General features: G+C 39.5%; 1 protein-coding gene across 18 annotated transcripts in view; it reads left to right on the forward strand.

The window, feature by feature from the left end:
* ABI1 (abl interactor 1) overlaps positions 1–23,217 on the forward strand; it is a 112,376-nt gene that overhangs the window by 13,580 nt on the left and 75,579 nt on the right. For all 18 annotated transcript variants that reach the window (XM_003903482.5, XM_009214130.4, XM_009214127.4 and 15 more), the window contains exon 2: positions 18,462–18,629. In XM_003903482.5, coding sequence (XP_003903531.1) covers positions 18,462–18,629 — 168 coding nt within the window. The remainder of the gene's footprint in view (positions 1–18,461; positions 18,630–23,217) is intronic.

The following is a 23,217-nucleotide window of genomic DNA, read 5'->3' on the forward strand; positions in this document are numbered from 1 at the left end:
AACCGTTGATCTGTTAAGGGGTTAATATCCAAAATTCATGAAGAACTCAAACAATTCAGTAATAGAAAAATAATCTGATTAGAGAATGGGCAAAAGACTTGAACAGACATTTTTTCAAAGAAGACATAAGGATGGCTGACAGGTATATGAAAAGGTACTCAACAGCATTAGTCATGGGGAAATGCAGATCAAAACCACTGTAGGCGCCACCTCACACCCCTTAGGGTGGCTATCATAAAAAAGTGAAGTAGTAACAAATGTTGGCGAGGGTGTGGAGAAAATGGACCCCTTGTACACTGTTGGTGGGAGTGGATTGGTGCAGCCGTGATGGAAAATAGTATGGAGGTTGCTAAAGAAATGAAAAATAGAAGTAGTGTATGACCCAGCAATTCCTTATCTGGTCATATACCCAAAGGAAGTGAAATCACCACCTTATAAAGATATCTGCACTCCCATGTTCATTGCAGCGTTATTTACATTAGCCAAGCTGTGGAAACAACCTGAATGTCCACTGATAGATGAATGGATAAAGAACATGTGATATGTGTATATAATGGAATATTATTCAGCCTTAAAATGCAGATACTGCCATTTGCCACAACATGAATGACCTGGAGGCAGTATGCTAAGTGAAATAAGCCAGAAACAGGGAGAAAAATATTGCATGATCTCATATGTGGAATCTTACAAAAAATTTTAAAAGAAGAGTCAAATATACAGAGTGAATAAAAGAGTGGTTACCAGGAGCAAGTGGGTGGAGGATGGGAAATGTAGGTGAGGGGTAACAAAATAGCAAGTGTAGGATGAAAGAGCCTAGAGATCTAATGTATAACATGTAGCTAATAAAAGGACTGTGGCTAATATTTGGAATTCCGGCTAAATGAATAGATTTTTAGCTGTTCTTGCCACAAAAACAAACCAAAAAAAAAAAAAAAAGTAACTATATGGGGTGACATATATCTTAATTTGCTTCACTGAGGTAACCATTTTGCCTTCTATATGAATCCCATAACATCAAATTGTACGCTTTAAATATATATAATAAAATGTATTTAAAAAAATGGAATAAAATATGTGGTTGATATAAAAAGAATAAAAGCTCACCAGGTAGTGCTGATGTCCACCTAGAGTTGAGAATCAATTTTCTGGAGCAAGAGTGGGCAGGTGTTTCCTGTAAAGGGCCAGATAGTAAATATTTTAGGCTTTGCATGCCATATGGTCTGACACAATTACTCAACTCTGCTATTGTAGTAAGAAAACCATAGATGATATGTAAAGGAATGGATGTGGCCATGTTGTAGTAAAATGTTATTTGCAAAAATGGGGAGAAGTATTTGGCCCAAGGGACATAGTTTCTTCACCTTTATTTTACAGCCTGAATTTTAATTACTATGCTAGAATCTAATGGTAGTGGTTGATGACGGACCAAAACTGTATTGGTATGGCCCACATACTGAGATGAATGCCTTTTTAAAAATGCTTTTGTATCCTGTTAATTGGTGTTAGATTTCTAAGTGATTAAATTATCTATTTGCCTGGGATCTGGTATGATAATTTATTAATATAATACTTTTATCTTTTTGTCTCATTTTTATTTTATAATGTACATGTGTGAACAGAATATCCCTCTGTTCACATCTCAGATTTTTTTGGAATAACAGTAATGTAGAAAATTCAGTTGATTACAGTAGAGATTGATACTTACAGTTTTGTAATTTTTATACTTTTCCAGAGCAGATTAAGAAATTAGGATACACATAATTTGTCAGGTAGTGTCATACTGGTCCTGATTTTTAGTTTGGAAAATGTGACTAATGAATCACTAGGCTGGATATAGCTAAGACTAATTCTGTGAAGCTGTGTTGTGAGCTGGCTTAAGTGAGTGTCTTAGTCTGTTTGTGTTGCTACAAAGGAATACTTCAGGCTGGCTAATTTATTTGACTCATGGTTCTGCAGGCCGTATAAGAAGCGTGGTGCCAACATCTGCTTCTGATGAGGGCTTCAAGTTGCTTCCACTTGTAGCTGAAGGGAAGGAAGCTGACATTTGCAGAAATCTCTTGGGAAGAAGCAAGGTGGGGAGGTGCTAGACACTTTTTAACAACCAGCCCTTTGGAAGTAACAGAGCAAGAATTTACCTGAGGACCCCAAGCCATTCATGAGGAATCCTCCCCCATGATCCAGACACCTCCCATTAGGATCTACCTCCAGCATTGGGGATCATATTTCAACATGAGGTTTGAGGGGACCAACATCTAAACTACAGCAGTGAGGAAATATATAATCGGTAGGACAAGGTACTTTTGCTAGTATTCATAGAATCTTGAATTTTGTTTTTTTTTTTTTTTGATACAGGATCTCTCTATGTCACCCTGGCTGGAGTGCAGGGGTGTGATCATAGCTCACTGTAGCCTCAAAGTCCTGGGTTCCAGCAGTCCTCTTGCCTCAGCCTTACAAGTAGCTGGGACTACAGGCACGTGCTACCATTTTTACCGTCTTTACCATCTTTAAAGTGCTAACTTTAAAGATTTTTTTATTTTTATTTTTTGTAGAGACAGGGTTTTGCTGTGTTCCTCTGTCTACTCGCAAACTCCTGGCCTCAAGTGATCCTCCTCCCTTGACCTCCCAAAGCATTGGGATTACAGGTGTGAGCCGCCAAGCCTGGCATGATTTTTTTTTTCTTTAAAGCAGAAGTACTTCTTTTTCTCAAGTCAGTTAAGGGTGGTGCTGATTGTGACAGTGTTAACTACCACCCTGCCTAGTAGTTTGTTAAAAGATGCATTATACTGCTTGAGTAATTTCCTAGTAAAGTTACCCTTTTTTTTTTTTCTTTATTTTTGTTTTTGAGACAGGGTCCTGCTGTCGCCCAGGCTGGAGTGCAGTGGTGTGATCTCGGCTCACTGCAGCCTCAAACTCCTGGGCTCAAGCAGTCCTCCTACCTCAGCCTCCCCGGTAGCTAGGACTATAGGCTTATGCCACCATGCCTGGCTAATTTTTATATTTTTGTAGAGACAGGGTTTTGTCATATTCTCCAGGCTAGTCTCGAACTCCTTAGCTCAAGCAATCCACTTTCCTCAACTTCCCAAAGTGCTGGGATTACAGGCGTCAGCCACCATGCCTGGCTAGTTAAATTTATGTGGGCATGAATTAAAGATGTGATTTTGTCACTTCAGTGAAGGATAACCTAGAAATGTGTTAAATGTTTAATTTTTGTTTCTTCCATTTATAGAACCCTATGTGTAGAACATCAATTGTTTCATAGATCAAAAACATTCTCAGTTATCCTGAGAATATTTTCTTTCTCACTCTCCTCTCTTTACCCTCCCAGTGAATTAAAATTCATGTGGTTTGCAGAGTGGTTAATGATGACTTGGAGTGGTTCATCTTAGAGGCCACATTAGAATTATACTTTGTTCATTTTTAGAATTATAAATGGAGGCAGTGTGGCATAGTGGCAGACTGGTCTTTGGGAGACGTAGTGGTTCTATTTTTCCTAGCAGTGTTATCTTGGGCAAGTTACTTAACCACGACAAATTTCTTTTTCCTCTTTTTTTGCTAGGCTAAGTGGGATATTTCACTTAAAGCTGTCTTTCTTGTGTAGATATCACAGAATACATATTACAACAGAATCCTTGTCTCCTTTTTTGTGTCCTCTGATTTCCACAATCTAGTTTATAAAACTGCACCTGAAGTGATATTTCTAAAGCCTAAAACTAGTCATATTTTTTCTTCCTAAAAATTCTTCAGTGTTTCCCCACTAGCCGTACACTGAAATCCACATTCCCTAAAATGCTCTCAAGGGCCTGTAGTGTTTCTCGAGCCCTGTAGTATATTCCCCCATTGCGTCTACTGTTATAGGCTTACTCACCTTTAAACCGATACTGTTCATTTCATTCTACTTGGAACCCTATCTTCTGCTTCTTCCTCTTCCCTTCCCCTAAACTGCTTCTGATGTTTAGAACATTAGGTGAAATGAAGTTCCCATACCTCAGATGCATATGAAAGATTAAGAGTTGGCCAGGCGCAGTGGCTCACGCCTGTAATCCCAGCACTTTGGGAGGCTGAGGTGGGTAGATCACGAGGTTAGGAGTTTGAGACCAGCCTGGCCAAGATGGTGAAACCCCATCTCTACTAAAAATACAAAAATTAGCTGGGCTTGGTGGCAGGCACTCGTAATCCTAGCTACTCGGGAGGCTGAGGCAGGAGAATCGCTTGAACCCAGGAGGCAGAGGTTGCAGCGAGCCGAGATCGTGCCACTGCACTCTAGCCTGGGTGACAGAGCAAGACTCTGTCTCAAAAAAAAAAAAAAAAAAAAAAAGATTAAGAACTGTGTAAAGATCAGTATCGGTGCCTTCATCTGTGAAACCAAGATATCTGCTTAGGTTACTGTGAAAATGCTTTGAAAACTAAGCTGGGTGTGGTGGCTCATGCCTGTAATCCCAGCACTTTTGGAGGCTGAGGCAGGTGGATCACTTGAGGCCGGGAATTTGAGACCAGCCTGGGCAACATGAGGAAACCCTATCTCTACTAAAAATACAAAAATTAGCTGAGTGTGGTGGCATACATTTGTAATCCCAGCTACTCAAGAGACTGAGGCATGTGAATCGCTTGAACCTTGGAGGCAGAGGTTGCAGTGAGCTAAGATGGATCGCACCACTGCAGTGTAGCCTGGGCAACACAGTGAGACTCTGTCTCAAAAACAAAAACACCAAAAAAAGAAAATTAAATTCTAATTATATGTAACTGTTAACAGTATTGCTGTCAAGTATATATTTTGGGTATTTGTAAGAAGACATCATTTCCTAATGTTTAAAGTTAAAGATTATTCTAATTGTGAATAGAGTTGTGTCCCCCTGCCATCCTTACGTTGAAGCCTCAAACCCGTCTCCCCCACCATGTGACTGTATTGGAGCTAGGGCCTTTAAGGAGGTGAATAAGGAGGTTAAATGAGGTCGTAAGGCCGGAGCCCTGATCCCACAGAACTAGTGTACTTATAAAAGAGGAAGTCACAACAGAGATTGGTCTCTCTCTGCCATGTGAGGACACAGCGAGAAGGTAGCTGTCTGCAAGCCAGGAAGAAATCGCCTGCTAGAACCAGACCCTACTGGAACTTTGATTGTGGACTTCCTGGCCTTCAGAACTATTCTCTTGTTGAAGCCATGCAGTGGTATTTTGTTAATGGCAGCCCAAGCCGACTACTACAGATTAAAATATAATTTCCTTGTGGGAAAGGCCAACTAGAGTGATTTCTCAGGTAACATTTTAATGAGTAACACAACCAGCTGTAAATTCCTGGACTAGTTTAGAAAACAGCCTCAGCAATTTGACGATTATCTTAGTAGATCTTTTGTCTATGTAACTAGGGGGGTATTACTGTAAATTGTTACTTTCTGGTTCAGCCAAGACCCTTTTTATGAAAGTACTTTCTCCTCCCATATAAAAGTTAAATCGTTTAGGATGCATTTGGCTATAAGTAATACAACTCAGTTAACTTAAACAGTAAGGAACATTTACTATTTCATGTAACAAATTCCAAGGTAGGAATTTAGTGTTAGGGTTAGGGTTAATTCTTCAGCTCAGTATCATCAAGGATTCACATTCTTTACATTTTCACCCTCATTTTTGGTGGGGTGGTAGGGAGGTACTGTTAGCCTTATTCTTAGTCTCCTGGTATCTGCAAGATGGTTGCAACAAAAATGTTACATGGTTATTGTGGATCATTTGGAAAATGTCACAAGAGGGAAAGGATGAAAACATAAATCACTAATAATCCAACTATTTACATGCGTTATCTTCTCATTGGCATATTAGTTTGTACAGGTACTAATTATATCAAACAAAATTAGGTCACACTGTTTACACAAATATATGTTGTTCTTTTCCATTAAGATACTATCAAGAGGCCAGGCACATTGGCTCACACCTGTAATCCTAGCACTTTGGGATGCTGAAGCGGGTGTATTGCCTGAGGTCAGGAGTTCGAGACCAGGCTGGCTAACATGGTTAAACCCCGTCTCTACTAAAAATACAAAAAGCCGGGTGTGGCGGCTCACGCCTGTAGTCCCAGCTACTCGGGAGGCGGAGGCAGGAGAATCGCTTGAACCCGGGAGGCAGAGGTTGCAGTGAGCCGAGATTGCGCCACTATACTCCAGCCTGGGTAACAGAGCAAGACTCTGTCTCAAAAAAAAAAACAAAAAACAAAAAAAAAACTATGAAGAGAATTATCCATGTCATTAAAATTCTCAGTAAAAATGGACTGGGCACAGTGGCTCATGCCTGTAATCCTAGCAGTTTAGGAGGCTGAGGCAGGAGGATTCCTTGAGCTCAGGAGTTCGAGACCAGACTGGGCAACATGGTGAGATCCAGTCTTTACAAAAAATACAAAAACTGCCAGGTGTGGTGGTGTATGCTTATAGTGCCAGCTACTTGAGAGGATCCCTCGAGCCCAGGATTTCAAGGCTGCAGTGAGCCGTAATTGTGCCACTGCACTCTAGCCTGGACCCTGTCTGAAAAAAAAAAAAAAAAAAAAAAAATTCTTAGTAAAAAATTTTTTTTTTTTTCTTGAGATGGAGTCTCGCTCTTTTGCCCAGGCTGGAGTGCAGTGGCACGATCTCAGCTCACTGCAAGCCCTGCCTCTTGGGTTCACGCCATTCTCCTGCCTCAGCCTCCCAAGTAGCTGGGACTACAGGCGCCTGCCACAATGCCTGGCTACTTTTTTGTATTTTTAGTAGAGATGGGGTTTCACCATGTTAGCCAGGATGGTCTCCATCTCCTGACCTCGTGAGCCGCCTGCCTTGGCCTCCCAAAATGCTGGGATTACATGTGTGAGCCACCGCACCTGGCCATAAAAATATTTTTTCCCTTCAAGTAATGATTGTTGAAAAAGTTGGATACAGAAAAATAGAATATTAAAAATTACCCATATCTCACAACTCAGAAATAACCACTCATATATCATATATTTCCTTTTAGAACATTTGTGTGTATGTATTTAAAATTAGATATAGAATAATTTTTTTTTTTCCTATGGCAACAGGGTCTAACTCTCTCACTGAGGCTGGAGTGCAGTGGTGTGATCATGGCTCATTAGACCCTCAACCTTCTGGGCTTAAGTGATCTTTCCATCTTAGCCTCCCAAGTAGCTGGGACCACAGGTGTGCACCACCACAGCCTGCTAGTTTTTAAATTTGTTGTAGAGATGAGGTCTTGCTGTGTTGCTCAGGCTGGTCTTGAACTCCTGAACTCAAGTGATCCTTCGCTTGGGTCTCCAAAAGTGCTGGAATTACAGGTGTGAGCTATTGTGCCTGACTAATTTTAGTTTTTTGAGGAATCTTCATACCATTCTTCATAGTGGCTGTACTAATTTACATTTCAACCAACAGGATACAAGTGTTCCCCTTTCTCCACGTCCTCTCTAGCATCCTTTATTGCCTGTCTTTTTGATATAAGCCATTTTAACTGGGGGCGAGATGATATTGCATTGTGGTTTTTTAAAAAATTTTTTTGAGATGGAGTCTCGCTCTGTCACCCAGGTTGGAGTGCATGGCACTGCAGCCTCTGCCTCCTGGGTTCAGGTGATTCTCATGCCTCAGCCTCTTGGGTAGCTGGGATTACAGGTGAGTGCCACCACACCTGACTAATTTTTGTATTTTTAGTAGAGGTGGGGTTTCACCATGTTGGCCAGGCTGTTCTTGAAGTCCTAACCTCAAGTGATTTGCCTGCCTTGGTCTCCCAAAGGGCTGGGATTACAGGCTTGAGCTACTGCACCCGGCTTACTTTTTGTATTTTTAGTAGAGACAGGGTTTCACTGTGTTGCCTAGGCTGGTCTCGAACTCCTGACCTCAGGTGATCCGCCTGCCTTGGCCTCCCAAAGTGCTGGCATTACAGGCGTGAGCCACCGTGCCTGGTCTGTTGCATTGTGGTTTTGATTTGTGTTTCTCTGATTAATGATGTTGAGCATTTTTTCACATACCTGTTTGCCATTTGTATGTCTTCTTTTGTGTGTGTGTGTGTGTGTGTGTGTGTGTGTGTGTGTATGTGTATGTGTTTTGTATGTCTTCTTTTTAGAAGTATCTGTTCAGATCTTTTGCCATTTTCTTTTTGGATTATTTGGTTTTTGCTATTGCATTGTATGAGTTCCTTATATATTCTGATTATTAGTCCTGTGTCAGATGGATAGTTTGCAAATATTTTCTCCCATCTGTGGATTGTCATTTTACTTTGTTGATTATTTCCTTTCTTGTGCAGAAGCTTTTTCGCTTTATGTAATTCCATTTGACTATTTTTGCTTTGTTGCCTGTGCTTTTGAGGTTGTCATTTTTTATTGACTAGATGATATTCCAGTATATTATGTTTTTTTCTTTTCTTTCTTTCTTTTTTTTTTTTTTTTTTTGAGATGGAGTCTCTCTCTGTCACCCAGGCTGGAGTGCAGTGGTGTGATCTCAGCTCGCTGCAACCTCCACCTTCCGGGTTCAAGCAATTCTCCTGCCTCACCCTCCTGAGTAGCTGGGAATACAGGCGTGCACCACCATGCCCGGGTAATTTTTGTTTTGTTTTTTTTTGGCAGAGCCGGGGTTTCACTATGTTGGCCAGGCTGGTCTCGAACTCCTGACCTCAGGTATCCACCCACTTTGGCCTCCCAAAGTGCTGGATTACAGGCGTGAGCCACCATACCCGACCCCAGTATATTAATTTTTTAATAATTTGTCATTGGCTATTCAGATCTCTTCTAGTTTTTTTGGTGTTGTAAATAAAGGTGGCATGAACATCCTTGAACATACAGATTTTTCGCATTTGGCCATTTATTTCTTTTGGGTGAATTTCTTGTAGTGAAGTGTGTGTGTGTATGTATATATATACACACACATACATATATTTAAATTTTGTGATATACATTATCTGATTGTATTTTTTTAGTAGTACATGATAGTATTTGCCCAAGCTATATTCTTGATCATCATGGCTCTTGCTACATAATTCCTTTTAAGAAGAATTAAAATTATATGAGAAGATAACTTGTTAACATGGAAGGAGTTAATGGAAGGAAGCGAATGTTTTGGACTAATATGAGCTGTTTTCTATTAGTAATACTTAAGTATTTAACAGATTATGTGTTTGAATGTAGTTCTTTCTAGAGCTGGGGTTTTTCAGGTTTTGTAGTAAGACTGTTTTTGAAATATAAGCCTTGTAGTATGGCGTAGGATGGTAAAAGAATTAGTTTGGGGAAAGCGTCATTGTCTTAGGCTATAGCTGTGGTCAAACTTAAAATTTCAGAGGCTAATTATCTAGTTATTGGGAATGTTCTGGGGATGCAGATTGAAGTGAAAAGGTTTAAAAATACTCTGCATTATGGTTGAACTTGGAATTCTGTATACTGAATATGTATGTTAGCAGTCGATTGTTCTGTGTTGCTCTCCTGTTAAAGAAGAGAGTACGCCCCAGCTGGCATTCCTGTCAGTCACAACTGTATGACACCACAGGCAGCAGAGGCTTCCCTAGACGTTGCTGGGAATGAACGGGCTCCCAGAGCCCTTGGCAGTTGTGTAAGTGGGAGGCGGTAGGGAAGCTGTGTTAAAGCTTGTAATGAAAGGTCTCAACCTGAATTGTTAGGCAAAAAACTTATTTTTTTTGCTGGATACTTGCCATAACCTGGTAGGATTTCTTTTTAGTTTTCACTTTGATTGGAGTAGGCATTCTGTTGGAGAAAATGAGATCCTTTTAGTGGTAGCTAGGCATTGCATATATGTGTGCCCTAGTCCCCATGACTGTACTGTAATAGATTATTTGTCAGTAATGAACCAGCATTTGGCCCATGTGCTCTTTTTTCCCCGATCCTGTCCTCTCTCTCCATGAAGTGATTATGGATTCTTCCTGGAAGGTTTCTCAGGTCTGTAACCTACCAAAGCGTTTGTTGGCCTTCAGCAAAGTAGATGCTTGTTTTTGTGTACTTTATAGTGTATAATATTCTTCTTGCCACAGGTATTAAAACCTGAGATTTTAAATCCTTTCCATCGGTGTTAACATACTTTATTTTTTAAAAGGCCTTAAATCGAGAACTGTTTCTTGTATACTGTATTTCATGAATTCTAGTAACTGCCCCTCCCCTACTTAGTATCTCTGAAATTGGGAAACATTTTACAAGTAATCATGTCCTTAAAAAGTCATCAGCCAGTCAGCGGTCATGGCATATTTGTCATTGTTTGTGCTTATGTGAATTTGGTTGTTTTTACTTGTGGCTTAACTGGATTATTGCACCCTTAACCTTTTGAACAACAAACCATTTAAGGACCATTGGAGGATAGGATAGAAGCCAAGTTTTTGTCGTAAAACATTTTTTTGACATCTTCTGGTAAAATCAATAAATTAGCTTCATCAGCATTTGCAGAATTGGGGTTGGCAGCTTGGAAGAAAATCATGGGAAGAAAACTCTGGAAATAGCTGTGCAACGTTATTTTAGATGTTCCATTATTTGTAATGGGAAGTTCACAGCATCAACTATTAATATATAGTATTCTTGCCACAATGTTCAATATGAATCTAATCATGAGGAAACAATCAGATAAATCCCGGTTGTAGGATTTTTTACAAGATGCCTGGATTTTAAAAATAATTTCTATGTTTTGAAAGGAAAAAAGGGTCAGGGTTGGGAGTGTGTTCTATATTTAAGGATACGAAATAGAAATATGACTGTCAACAGCTGTGAACAATCTTTGATTAGATCTTAGATCATATGGAATAAAATAAAACACACGTAAAGAGATTTTTTTTTTTCTTTGAGACGGAGTCTCACTTTGTCGCCCAGGCTGGAGTGTAGTGGCACTATCTCGGCTCAATGCAACCTCTGCCTCCTGGGTTCAAGCGATTCTCATGCCTCAGCCTCCCGAGTAGCTGGGATTACAGGTGCCCACCACCACTCTTGGCTAATTTTTGTATTTTTAGTAGAGATGGGGTTTCACCATGCTGGCCAGGCTGCTCTTGAACTCCTGACCTTAAGCCGTCCACCTGCCTGGGCCTCCCAAAGTGCTGGGATTACAGACGTGAGCCACCATGCCCAGCCACAGAAAGGTGTTGTGTTTTTTTTTTTTTTTTTTTTTTTTTTTTTTGGGAAGTTGGAGAAATTTGGGTATAGGTTTGGATTAGAGATAAGTTAAAAGTTAGACAAATATGGTGTGACAGATGTGACATTTCTAGAAAGAATGGGAGGAGAGTTAAAGACGTGGAAACAAAATGGTAGACAACTTTAAAAAATGCACATGAGACCCTTGTTTTGTTATGTAAGTGGAGTTATTAGACTGTTGTCAGTCCCAGCAACTCAGGAGGCTGAGGTGGGAGGATCCGTTGAACCCAGGAGATCAAGGCTGCAGTGAGCTGTGATTGTGCCACTGCCCTCCAGCCTTGGGTACAGAGAAAGACTCTGTCTCTAAAATTACAGAATGGGTAAAATATTTGAACATTTTATCAAGGAAGAAATGGACGCCACACAAGCACTTGAAAACATTGTGATTTGATAGCAAAATGGAGATTAAAACCATAATGAGATATCATTATATACCTACTAGAATATTTAAAATTAAAAAGACTGACCATACCAAGTGTTGTCAAGGATGTGGGGCACTAGAATTTTCATAAGTTTCTAGTGAGAATGCCAAAAAATATTGTTTCTGTTTTTTGTAAAATAGTTTGGTGGTTTCTTTTTCTTTCTTTCTTTCTTTCTTTTTTTTTTTTTTTAAAGGAGACAGGGTCTTGTTCTGTTGCTCAGACTTAGAGTGTAGCGGTGCAGTCACAGCTCATTGCAGCCTCAACCTCCCTGGCCCAACTGATCCTCCCACCTCAAGCTCCCAAGTAGCTGGGACCACAGGCACATGCTACCAGGCCTATCTGATTTTTTATTTTTGTAGAGACAGGATCTCACTATGTTGCTCAGGCTGGTCTCGAACTCCTGAGCTTAAGCAGTCCTCTCACCTTGACCTCCCAAAATGCTGAGATTACAGTCATGAGCCACCATGCCCAACTGGTAGTTTCTTACAATGTTAAATGTACACTTAACTTACCATGTGACTCAGCAGTTGTTATCTTTAGGTATTACCCAAAATAAATGAAAACGTATATCCACACAAAGACCTTCTACTCAAATATTCATAGTAGCCCAGAACTGGAAACAACCCAAATGTCCATGAGCTGATAAATGGAGAAACAAATTGTGATACATCCATACAATAGAATACTACTTAGCGGTAACAAGGATGAATCTTAAGGGCATTCTGCTAAGTGGAAGAAGCCAGATACAGAAGACTATAGCTTTCAATTCCATTTATATGAAACTCTAGAAAAGGCAAAACTGTTGTGACAGAAGAGAAGTCAGTTTTTTCCAGGGTCCCGAGGATGGGGAGGGAGTTATGAGGGAAATGTTCTTTATCATGGTGGTTATACTACTGTACCCATTTATCAAAGCACATTGAATTGTACGCTGAAAGTTTAACAATTTTAATATATGCACTTCATACTTAATATTAATGCTGACCTCCCCTCCTCATCCAAGAAAAAAATGAGATGATCCATAGCATCCTACAAAAGTTGCTAGTGACTTTTTGGTTTTTTTTTTTAACTTTTTAATATTGTTATGAAGTCTTAAATGTAAACATTTTGTGTGTTTCTTTCCATCGCAGTTATGATCCTCATTGATCCTTACATTGAGCCCTTTGGACATGACGCTAGAAAATTCCTTTTTGGCTTTTTTTTGTTGTTTATTTACTTAAATTGACACATAAAAATTGTATTTATTTATGGTGTACAATATTTTTTGAAATGTGCATACATTGTGGAATGTCTAAGTTAAGCTAACATACCTTGCTTCACATACTTTCTTTTTGTGGTGAGAACCTTAAAATTTACTCTCAGCAATTTTCAAGTATGCAATATGTTACTATTAACTGTAGTCACCGTATTGTAACCAGGTACCTTTTGATATAGAGCCTGTTTTAGGTGCATCACTATACGGATAACGGGTGGTGCTCCATGGCTACTAGACAGTCTTTATTCTTAGATCTTTTCATTGGACAGAGCTGGGATATTAAGATATGATATGATAAATACATTTTAGGTTTAAACTGGTGCTTTTAGTTTAAGTCTAGAACTATAGGATTCTTTCTTAACCTGGCTTTTCTTATGTCAGAATCTGTTTTGAACCATGCCCCAAATCTCAGTTCTCAATGACTTAATTAATGATTTGCTATATCCCACCCTATGCAAATAACAGTATCAGGGTAATAATTTCAGTACTAACACCAACAATAAAGAGACTAAAAACAATTTTTTTTTTTTTTTAGTTTTTCCTTCCCCTCTTTCAATTACTTTTGTTCTAATGGTAAATCCTATTTAGAATGTACAATCGAATTACTGTGCTTTGAAGCCACTTCTAGAGTGCTTTCTCTCTGGTTAAGACCGCTAATTGGATGCACAGTTAGGCTCATTTGATTAATTTACCTTTACTTTGGTGTAATTCCTTTTTAAATTTAAATTTTGTTTTATAATTGTGTGAATTATTTACAGGCATACTTCTCTTTATTGGGCTTTGCTTTACTGCGCTTTGCAGACTGCGTGTTCTACAAATTGAAGGTTTCTGGCAACCTTGCATCAAGCAAGTCTATTGGTGCCATTTTTGTAAGGGCATGTGCTTACAGTATGTCTCCGTCATATTTTGGTAATTCTTAAAATATTTCACACCTTTTTATTATTACTGTATCTGTTATGGTGATATTTGATGTTACTACTGTAATCATTTTGGGGCACCACAAACTGCACTCATGTGAGATGGTGAACTTAATAATTGTGTGTTCTGACTGTACCACCAACCGACCATTCCCTCTGGCTCTCCCTCTCTTTGAGCCTCCCTATTGCCTGAGATGCAGCAATGTTGAAATTGGACCAATTCATAACCCTATGTTGTCCTCTAAGTGTTCAAGTGAAAGAATTGCATGTTTCTCATTTAAAATAAAAAACTACAAATGGGAGCTTAGCGAGGAAGGCAAGTCAAAAACTGAGATAGGCCGAACATTAAGCCTCTTGCTCCAAACATTAGCTAAGTTGTGAATGCAAAGGAAAAGTTCTTGAAGGACATTAAAAGGGCTAGTCCACTGAACACGTGAATCATAAGAAAGAGAAAAGCTGGCCGGGCGCGGTGGCTCATGCCTGTAATCCCAGCACTTTGGGAGGCCCAGGCGGGTGGAATCACAAGGGTCAGGAGTTCGAGACCAGCCTGGCCAGCATGGTGAAACCCCGTCTCTAATAAAAATACAAACAATAACCGGGCATGGTGGCTTATGACTGTAGTCCCAGCTACTCGGGAGGCTGAGGCAGGAGAATTGCTTGAACCCAGCAGGCGGAGTTTGCAGTGAGCCGAGATCGCTCCATTGTACTCTAGCCTGGGTGACAGAGTGAGACTCCGTCTCAAAAAAAAAAAAAAAAAAAAAAAAGCCTTATTGCTGATAGGGAGAAAGTTTTAGTGGTCTGGATAGAAAGTCAAACCAGTCTGGGCACGGTGGCTCACTCCTGTAATCCCAGCACTTTGGGAAGCTGAGGTGGGCGGATCACTTGAGGTCAGGAGTTCCAGACCAGCCTGGACAACATGATGACATCTTGTCTCTACTAAAAATCAAAAAAATTAGCCAGGCCAGCTACTTGGGAGGCTGAGGCAGGAGAATGTCTTGAACCCGGGAGGTGGAGGTTGCAGTGAGCCAAGATTGTGACAGTGCACTCCAGCCTGAGCGACAGCGCGAGGCTCTGTCTCCCCTCCAACACAAAAAAAGGTCAAACTAGCCAAGGTATTCCCTTAAGCCAAAGCCTAATTCAGAACGAGGCCCTAACTGTTCAGTTCTCTGAAGGCTGAGAGAGGTGAGGTGAGAAAGCTACAGAAGGAAAGTTGGAACCTGGCAGAGGTGGGTTCATGAGGTTTAAGGAAAGCAGCCATCTCTGTAATGTCAAAGTGCAAGGTAAAGCACTAAATGCTGATGGAGAAGCTGCAGCAAGTTACCCAGAAGATCTAGCTAAGATTATTGAAGGTTGCTACACTTAATGACAGATTTTCAATGTAGACGAAACAGTCTTCTATTGGGAGAAGATGCCATCTAGGGCTTTTACAGGGGAGAGAGGAGAAGCCCATGCCTGGCCTTCAAAGGCCAGGCTGACTCTCTTGTTAGGGGCTAATGCAGCTGGTGACTTTAAGTTGAAGCCGGTGCTCATTTGCCATTCTGAAAATCCTAGGGCCCTTAGAATTATGCTAAAGCTGCTCTGCTTGTGCTCTTTAACCAGAACAACCAAGCCTGCATGATGGCATATCTGTTTACAGCATAGTTTATGGAATCTTTTAAGGCAACTATTGAGGCCTGCTCAGATAAAAATATTCCATTCAAAATATTACTGCTCATTGACAGTGCACTTAGTCATCCAAGAGCTCTGATGGTGATGTATAAGGAGATTAATGTTGTTTTCATGCCTACTAACACATACTTATTTTGTAGCCCCACAGAGTAATTTTGGCTTTCTAATATTACTATTTAAGAAATACATTTCATAAGGCTATAGCTGCCTTAGATAGTGACTCCTCTGATGGACTTGGGAAAAGTAAATTGAAAACTTTCTGGAAAGGATTCACCATTCTAGATGCCATTAGGAATAGTAGTAATTCGTGGGAGGAGGTCAGAATATCAACATTAACAGGATTTTGGAAGAAGTTGATTCCAACCCTCATGGATGATGCTGAGGGGTTCAAGACTTCAGTGGAGGAAGTAACTGCAGATATGGTGGAAACAGCAAGAGAACTAGAATTAGAAGTGGAGCCTGAAGATGTGGCTCAATTGCTGCAATCTCACAAGAAAACTTGAATGGATGAGTTGCTCCTTATGGGTGAATAAAGGAAGTAGTTTCTTGAGATGGAATACTGTTCCTGCTGAAGACGCTGTGACCCTGTTGAAATGACAACAAAGGATTTGGAATATTACATAAACTTAGTTGATAAAACATTGGTAGGCTTGAAAGGATTGACTCATTAAAACAATTTTTTTTTTTTGAGACAGAGTTTTGCTCTTGTTGTCTAAGTTGGGGTGCAGTGGCACGATCTCGGCTCACTACCATCTCTGCCTCCTGGGCTCAAGTGATTCTCCTGCCTCAGCCTCCTGAGTAGCTGAGATTATAGGCCTACACCACCATGCCCAGCCGGTTTTTGTATTTTCAGTAGAGATGGGGTTTCACCATGTTGACTGGGCTGGTCTCGAACTCGTGACCTCAGGTGATCCTCCCGCCTTGGCCTCCCAAAGTGCTGGGATTACAGGTGTGAGCCACTGCTCCCAGCCAAATTTTTTTTTTTTTTTTTTTTCTGGAGACAGGTTCTCACTGTGTTGCCCAGGCTGTCCTCAAACTCTTGGGCTTAAGCAGTTCTCCTGCCTCAGTCTCCCAACTGGCCAGTATTACAGGTACAAGCTGCCACCACACCCAGGCTTGATTTCAGTTTTGAGAGAAGTCCTCCTGAGGGTAAAATGCTATCAAATACTGCATGCTGTAGAGAAATCTTGTTAAAGGAAAAGTCAGTAGATGCAGCAAATTTCATTGCTGTCTTATTTTAAGAAGTTGCCCCAGCTATCCCAACCTTCAAAAACCCCACTCTGATCAGTCAGCAACCATCAACGTGGAGGCAAGGCCCTCCACCAGCACACAAATATTAGGACTCTCTAAAGGCTCTGAAGATAGTTAGCATTCTTTTTTAAGCAATAAAGTATATTTAGTTAAGGCATGTACCTAGTTTTTTTAGACATAGTACTATCGCACATTTAATAGACTACAGCATAATATAAACATAACTTTTATATATACACTGTCTCTAGCCAAAACCGCAGTATCTTTGCAGTGTGCCTATATGTGGTTCCAAAGAGAAATCTATGAAACAAGATATGCTTAAGGGATTCTATCTACTATCCATGTTTTCTCTATCCTATTTATTACCTCTCCTCCTGCATGTGATTTTTTTTTTTTAATGTCAAGGTTTATCTTTCCTTTAAAAAAATAAGCATGTATTTTCATATTTCCTTCTGTTAAGAAGTAGCATATTATACACATTTTTTCCCCACATTGTGTGTGTTTTTTTTTTTTCACCTTAGCAATATTCTGGAGATCATGGAGTCATGGTAACAGAGATATTCCTTGAATTCCTTGTCCTTATTACGGCAGTATAATACTCTATTGTGTGGAGATATCATAGCTTATTCAAACAGTCCCCTGCATATGGGTTGTTTCCAGTCTTCTGCTGTTACAGATAGTGCTGCAGTGAATAACTGTGTACATATCTTTTTGTATTTTTGCCAGTGATTTTTTGAGATATATACCTAAAAGTGAGCTTACTGGGTCAGAAAGTAAATCTATGTGTAATACTGCTGGATATCACTAACCAGTGAGTCAGAGTTTTTTCTCACAGCTTTGCTGAGTGTCTTATCAGACTTTTGTATATTTGCCATTTGGGCGAGTGAGAAACAGTATCTCATATTGGTTTGCACTTGCATTTCTTTCCTATAATGAGTGAGGTTGAACATCTTTTCAGTGGTTAAGAGTGGTTCCATTGCTTTTTTGTTGAGCTTTCTGTTAGATCTCTGTTCCCTTTTTTTTTCTGTGTAGAACTGGAAGGGACATGAGACCATTTTGTTTAGTCTCTGAGTTCATGACACTGATACCTAGAGAAAGAAATGATTTTCCTGAAGTTGTGAGTAGGTAGGATAGCCTTTTTTTTTTTTTTTTTTCATTTTTAGATTATATGTTAGTGATATTTACTCTTTCTGGTATAAGTTATTGATGCCCCTTCTCACCCACATACAGTTTGTCACCTTTTAACTTTGCTCCTCTTTGAGGAGTTCTTGCCTTCGGACTGAGTTATCTATAGGAGTTTGGGAAGAAGGGGTGGGTAGGGAAGGAATTGGAGCAGTAAGATTCACAGTAGATTTTGTGGGGCATGATGGGCTTGAATCATCATAGATAACAAGGAGGTTGGATTTCTCATGGTGGTTAGTGGGCACAGGAATATAAGGCAGATTGGATTTAGTCCATTTCATTGTAAGTGGATTGGGAGCTTGAGGCTGACAGTAAAGTCCTTAGGATGTAATGCAGTGAATTGGTGATGGAAATGGTCTAGGCAAGGAGAACCAATTGGTGCAGTGTGTCTCTGATACTGTGACTACAGTTAGTGGCCCCTCTAGTGGATGAGCTATTGAGGAGAGAGGGGTTCCCAGCTGGCACATGGGGATTTCTGCCATGGCTTAATTCAGTAGTATCCTGAGACTATCATATTGGTACAGCGAGGTTTTTTTTTAATTTTTATTTTTGATTGAGCTTCTCTATTAAAATAATATAACTTTGCCTTTCTGTAGAATATATGTTTAATGCAAGTTAATCTAAATAAGTATTTGTTGTTTTTATTCTTATTTCAGGCTACAGACAAGAGGAAAGCTTTAGAAGAGACCAAAGCCTATACAACCCAATCTCTAGCTAGTGTTGCTTATCAAATAAATGCATTGGCCAACAATGTACTCCAGTTGCTGGATATCCAAGCCTCTCAGCTTCGGAGAATGGAGTCTTCCATCAATCATATCTCACAGGTAACAGCTTATAAAATGCTTTAAATTCAATTTCATTAAACTGCAGCATATGCCAAAGAAGTAAATAGCCCGCATGTATGGATTTCTGACTCATCTTACTGGTGATAATCACTATCATGTTTTAGTTTGGTAAACCTGCTGTTTTTCTTTTAGTCCTTTTTTTTATCATGAATAAGTAAATATAACATAAAATTGACCATTTTAACCATTTTTAAGTGTGTAATTCAGTAGCATTAAGTACACTCACATTGTACAACTGCCACCATTGTCCTACTCTTAAGAGCTTTTCTGATGTAAAGTTATTTGTACATAATTAAAGAAGAGAATTTTTGTAAGTTTTGACACAGATGTATACCCAGGTGACCATCAACACATTCAAGATAATGAACCATCCCCTCTCCCCGTGCCAAATTTCTTCATTTTCCTATGTAATCCCTCCCTCCTATCCCCTGTCCTTAGGGTTTCTGTCCCTAGAGATTAGTTTAAATTTTCTAAATTTTTATATAAATGGAGTCATATAGTATTTACTATTTTTTTTTTTGGTCTGGGATGTTTTACTGTGCATAATTATTTTGAGATTCATTCATGTTTTTGCATGTAAAAGTAGTTCACTCTTTATTGCTGAGTAGTTTCTATTGTTACACATTTTGTTTATGTGTTCACATGTTGATGGAAATCTGGGTTGTTTTTAGGTTTTGGCTATTACAGATCCCATGAGAACATTTGTATGCAAATCTTTGTATGGTCATATGCTTTTATTTCTTTTGGGTAAATACCTCTGTGCAGAATGGATAGGTCATGTGGTAGGTGTCTGTTTGACTTTAGAAGAACCTGCCAAATTGTTTTCCAAAGTGGTTATACCACTTAGTTTGCTGAGTGTTCTTATCAGGAATGGGTGATGAATTTTATCAAACGCTTTTTTGCATTTGTTGAAATGTTCATATATGTGTGTGTGTGTGTATGTATGTATATGTCTATTAATATGGTGAATTACATTGGTTTGTGTGTGTATTAGAAATTTTTGCTTCTGTACTCTTGAGTGCTATTGGGCTGTGGTTTTCTTTTCTTGTAGTGCCTTTGTCTGGTTTTGGTGTCAGTGTAATGCTGGTTTTATTGACTATATTGGGCAGTGTTCCCTCTGGACCTGGAGTATTCTTGGTGAAAACGATTTTAACTACATATTTAGTTTCTTTTGTAGATACAAGCCTATTCTGTTTATCTGTTTTTCCTTGAGTGAGCTTTTTGTCTTTCTAGGAATTTAGCTATTTCACCTAAGTTGACAGATTTATTTGCATAAAACTTTTGTAATAATCCCCCTGCTTTTTTTTTTTTTTTTTGAGACAAGAGTCTTGCTCTGTTGCCCAGGCTGGAGTGCAATGGTGTGATCTTGGCTCACTGCAACCTCTACCTCCTGGGTTCAAGCAATTCTTCTGCCTCAGCCTCCCAAGTAGCTAGGATTACAGGCCATCGCCACCACGCCCAGCTAATTTTTTGTATTTTTAGTAGAGATGGGGTTTTGCCATGTTGACCAGGCTGGTCTCGAATTCCTGACCTCAGGTGATCCACCCACCTTGGCCTCCCAAAGTGTTGGGATTTCAGGCGTGAACCACGGCACCCTGCCTAATCCCTTATTTTAAAAATATCTGTAGAATCTATAATAATTTCACATTGCTCATTCTTCATATTGGTAACTGGTGTCATCTTTCTTTTTTAAACTAATCATTATGGCTAGTTTACCAACTTTATCAATATTAAAAAACATCTTTGGCCTTATTAATTTTCTATTTTTTTGTTTTCTGTTGCATTGATTTCCATGTGACCTTTATTATTTCTTTTTCTTTTGCTTACCTTGGGATTGATTTGCTCTTATTTTATACTGTTTTGTTTTTTTTTTGAGATGGAGTCTTGCTCTGATGCCCAGGCTGGAGTGCAGTGGCGTGATCTTGGCTCACTGCAACCTCTATCTTCCAGGTTCAGGCCTTTCTTGTGTCTTACCTTTCCAAGTAACTGGGATTACAGGTGCACCCCATGCCCAGCTAACTTTTTGTATTTTTAGTAGAGGTGGGGTTTCACCGTGTTGGCCAGGCTGGTCTCAAACTCATGGGCTCAAGTGATCTGCCTTCCTTGGTCTCCCAAAGTGGTAGGATTGCAGGTGTGAGCCACCACACCTGGCCTTATTTTATACTTTATTAAGGTGAAAGCCAAGGTCATTTACTTGAGACCCTTAATCTTTTCTAACATAGGTGTTTAGCTCTGTAAATGTCCCTCTAAATAGTGTATTATTGGGAGGTCGAGGCGGGTGGATCATGAGGTTAGGAGTTCAAGACCAGCCTGGCCAAGATGGTGAAACCCTATCTCTACTGAAAATACAAAAATTAGCCGAATGTGGTGGTGGGCACCTGTAATCCCAGCTACTCCCTCGGGAGGCTGAGGCAGATAATTGCTTGAATCTGCAGTGGGCCGAGATCGTGCCACTGCACTCCAGCCTGGGTGACAGAGTGAGACTCTGTCTCAAAAAAAAAAAAAAAAAAAAAAAAATTAAATAAAAAAAAGTGCATTAGCTGTATCTCATACATTTAGATATGTTGTGCTTTCATTTTCATTTAGCTCAAAATAATTTCTAAGTTTGCTTTTTTATTTCTTTCTGACCCAGGGGTTATTGGAAATGTGTTATTTAGTTTGCAAGTATTTTGGGGTTTTGCAAGGATATTTCTGCTGTTGATTTCTAATTTAATTTCTTACTGGTCAGAAAAATATACCTCATAGGATTTTTTTTTTTTTTTTTTTTTACATTAAGTAGTTTCCCCCCCAGCTTTATTGAGGTATGGTTGATATAAAAAGCATATATGTTTAAGATGTACTGTGTGATGTTTTGAGATGCATATACATTGTGAAATGATTACCACCATCAAGCTGACTAGCATATCTATCACCTCACACAGCTACTTTTTTTATGTGCAGCGAGAGCATTTAAGATCGCCTCTTTTAGCAAATGTCAAGTCTGTAACACTATATTATTAACTATAGTCATCATGCTGTGCATTAGATCTCCAGAACTTATTCATCCTGCATAGCTAAAACTTTATACCCTTTGAGCAACAGCTCCCCTTTTCGCTTACCCCCAATCCCTGACAACCACCATTCTACTCTCTGCTTCATTGAGCTTTGATTTTTTTAGATTCCACATCTGAAAAAGTGAGATCAGTTTTTGTCCATCTGCGCCTAGCTTATTTCACTTACCATAAGGTCCTTCCCAGTTTGTGTCATGTTGCAAATAACAGGATTTTCTTTTTTTAAGATGAATAATAGGAATAATAGTCCATTTAAATAAATGTATATGTATACCTGCCTCCCATATTTTCTTTATTCACCCAATGATAGACACCTAGATTGATGCTGTGTCTCGGCTATTCTGAATAATACTTTATATGCTTTGAGTGCTTTCATATTTATTAAGAATTGTTATATATCCCAGAATATGCTCTGTCTTGGTAAATGTTTTGTGTGTATTTGAGAAGAATATGTATTTTTCTCTGGTTGGGTGGAATGTCTATAAATCTCATTAGGTCAAGTTGGTTGATAATAATTCAGTTCTTTTGTGTCTTTACTGATTCTGTCTGATTTATCAATTATTAAGGGAGGTAAATTGAAATCTCCAAATATAATTCTGAATGTCTATTTTTCTTTGCATTTTTGTCTTTTTTCTGTTTCATGTATTTTGAAGTGATGTTATATTAGGTACACAAATGCTTTGGTTTGTTAGGTCCTCTTGATGAATGGACCCTTTATCTTTGTAAAGAGACTGTTTTTATCTTGGTAGTATTCTTCAGAAATCTGTTTTGTCTGATGTGAATACAGCCATTCCAGCTTTCCTTTTATCTTCTTTTTCTGCCTCCTTGTGTGTTAATGGAGTGATTTTTTTTTGGGTGGGGGGCTGATTTGCTGTAACACTTTGTTCTGCGTCTCTCTTTTATTATTTCATTCATGTTTGCCTTAGGGCTTCTGGTAAACATCTTTAAACTTATTAATATCACTTGAAGGTACACTATGTTATTACTTCAGGAGTGTGCTAAGACTTTGTAATAGTTGATACCACTTCTCTCCTGTCTTAGGGCTGTTGGTGTCATGGACTTTCTTTTTTCTTTTTTTCTTTTATTGAGACGGAGTCTCCCTCTGTCACCCAGGCTGGAGTACAGTGGCGCGATCTCGGCTCACTGCAACCTCCACCTTGCAGGTTCAAGCAATTCTCTGCCTCAGCCTCCTGAGTGAGTAGCTGGGATTACAGGTGCCCGCCACCATGCCCAGCTAATTTTTGTATTTTTACTAGAGACAGGGTTTCACCATCTTGGCCAGGCTGGTCTTCAACTCCTGACCTCGTGATCCACCCACCTTGGTCTCCCAAAGTGCTGGGATTACAGGTGTGAGCCACCGTGCCTAGCTCGTGTCACGCATTTTCTTTTTGTGTATGTTTTAAACCCCACGATGCTTTGCTCTTTTTTTTTTTTTTTGAGACGGGGCTTGCTTTGTTGTCCAGGCTGAAGTGCAGTTGCATGATGTTGGCTCACTGCAATCTTTGCCCCCCACTTCC

The sequence above is a fragment of the Papio anubis genome, chromosome 11 (genome assembly GCF_008728515.1).
Source record: "Papio anubis isolate 15944 chromosome 11, Panubis1.0, whole genome shotgun sequence".
NCBI lineage: Eukaryota > Metazoa > Chordata > Mammalia > Primates > Cercopithecidae > Papio > Papio anubis.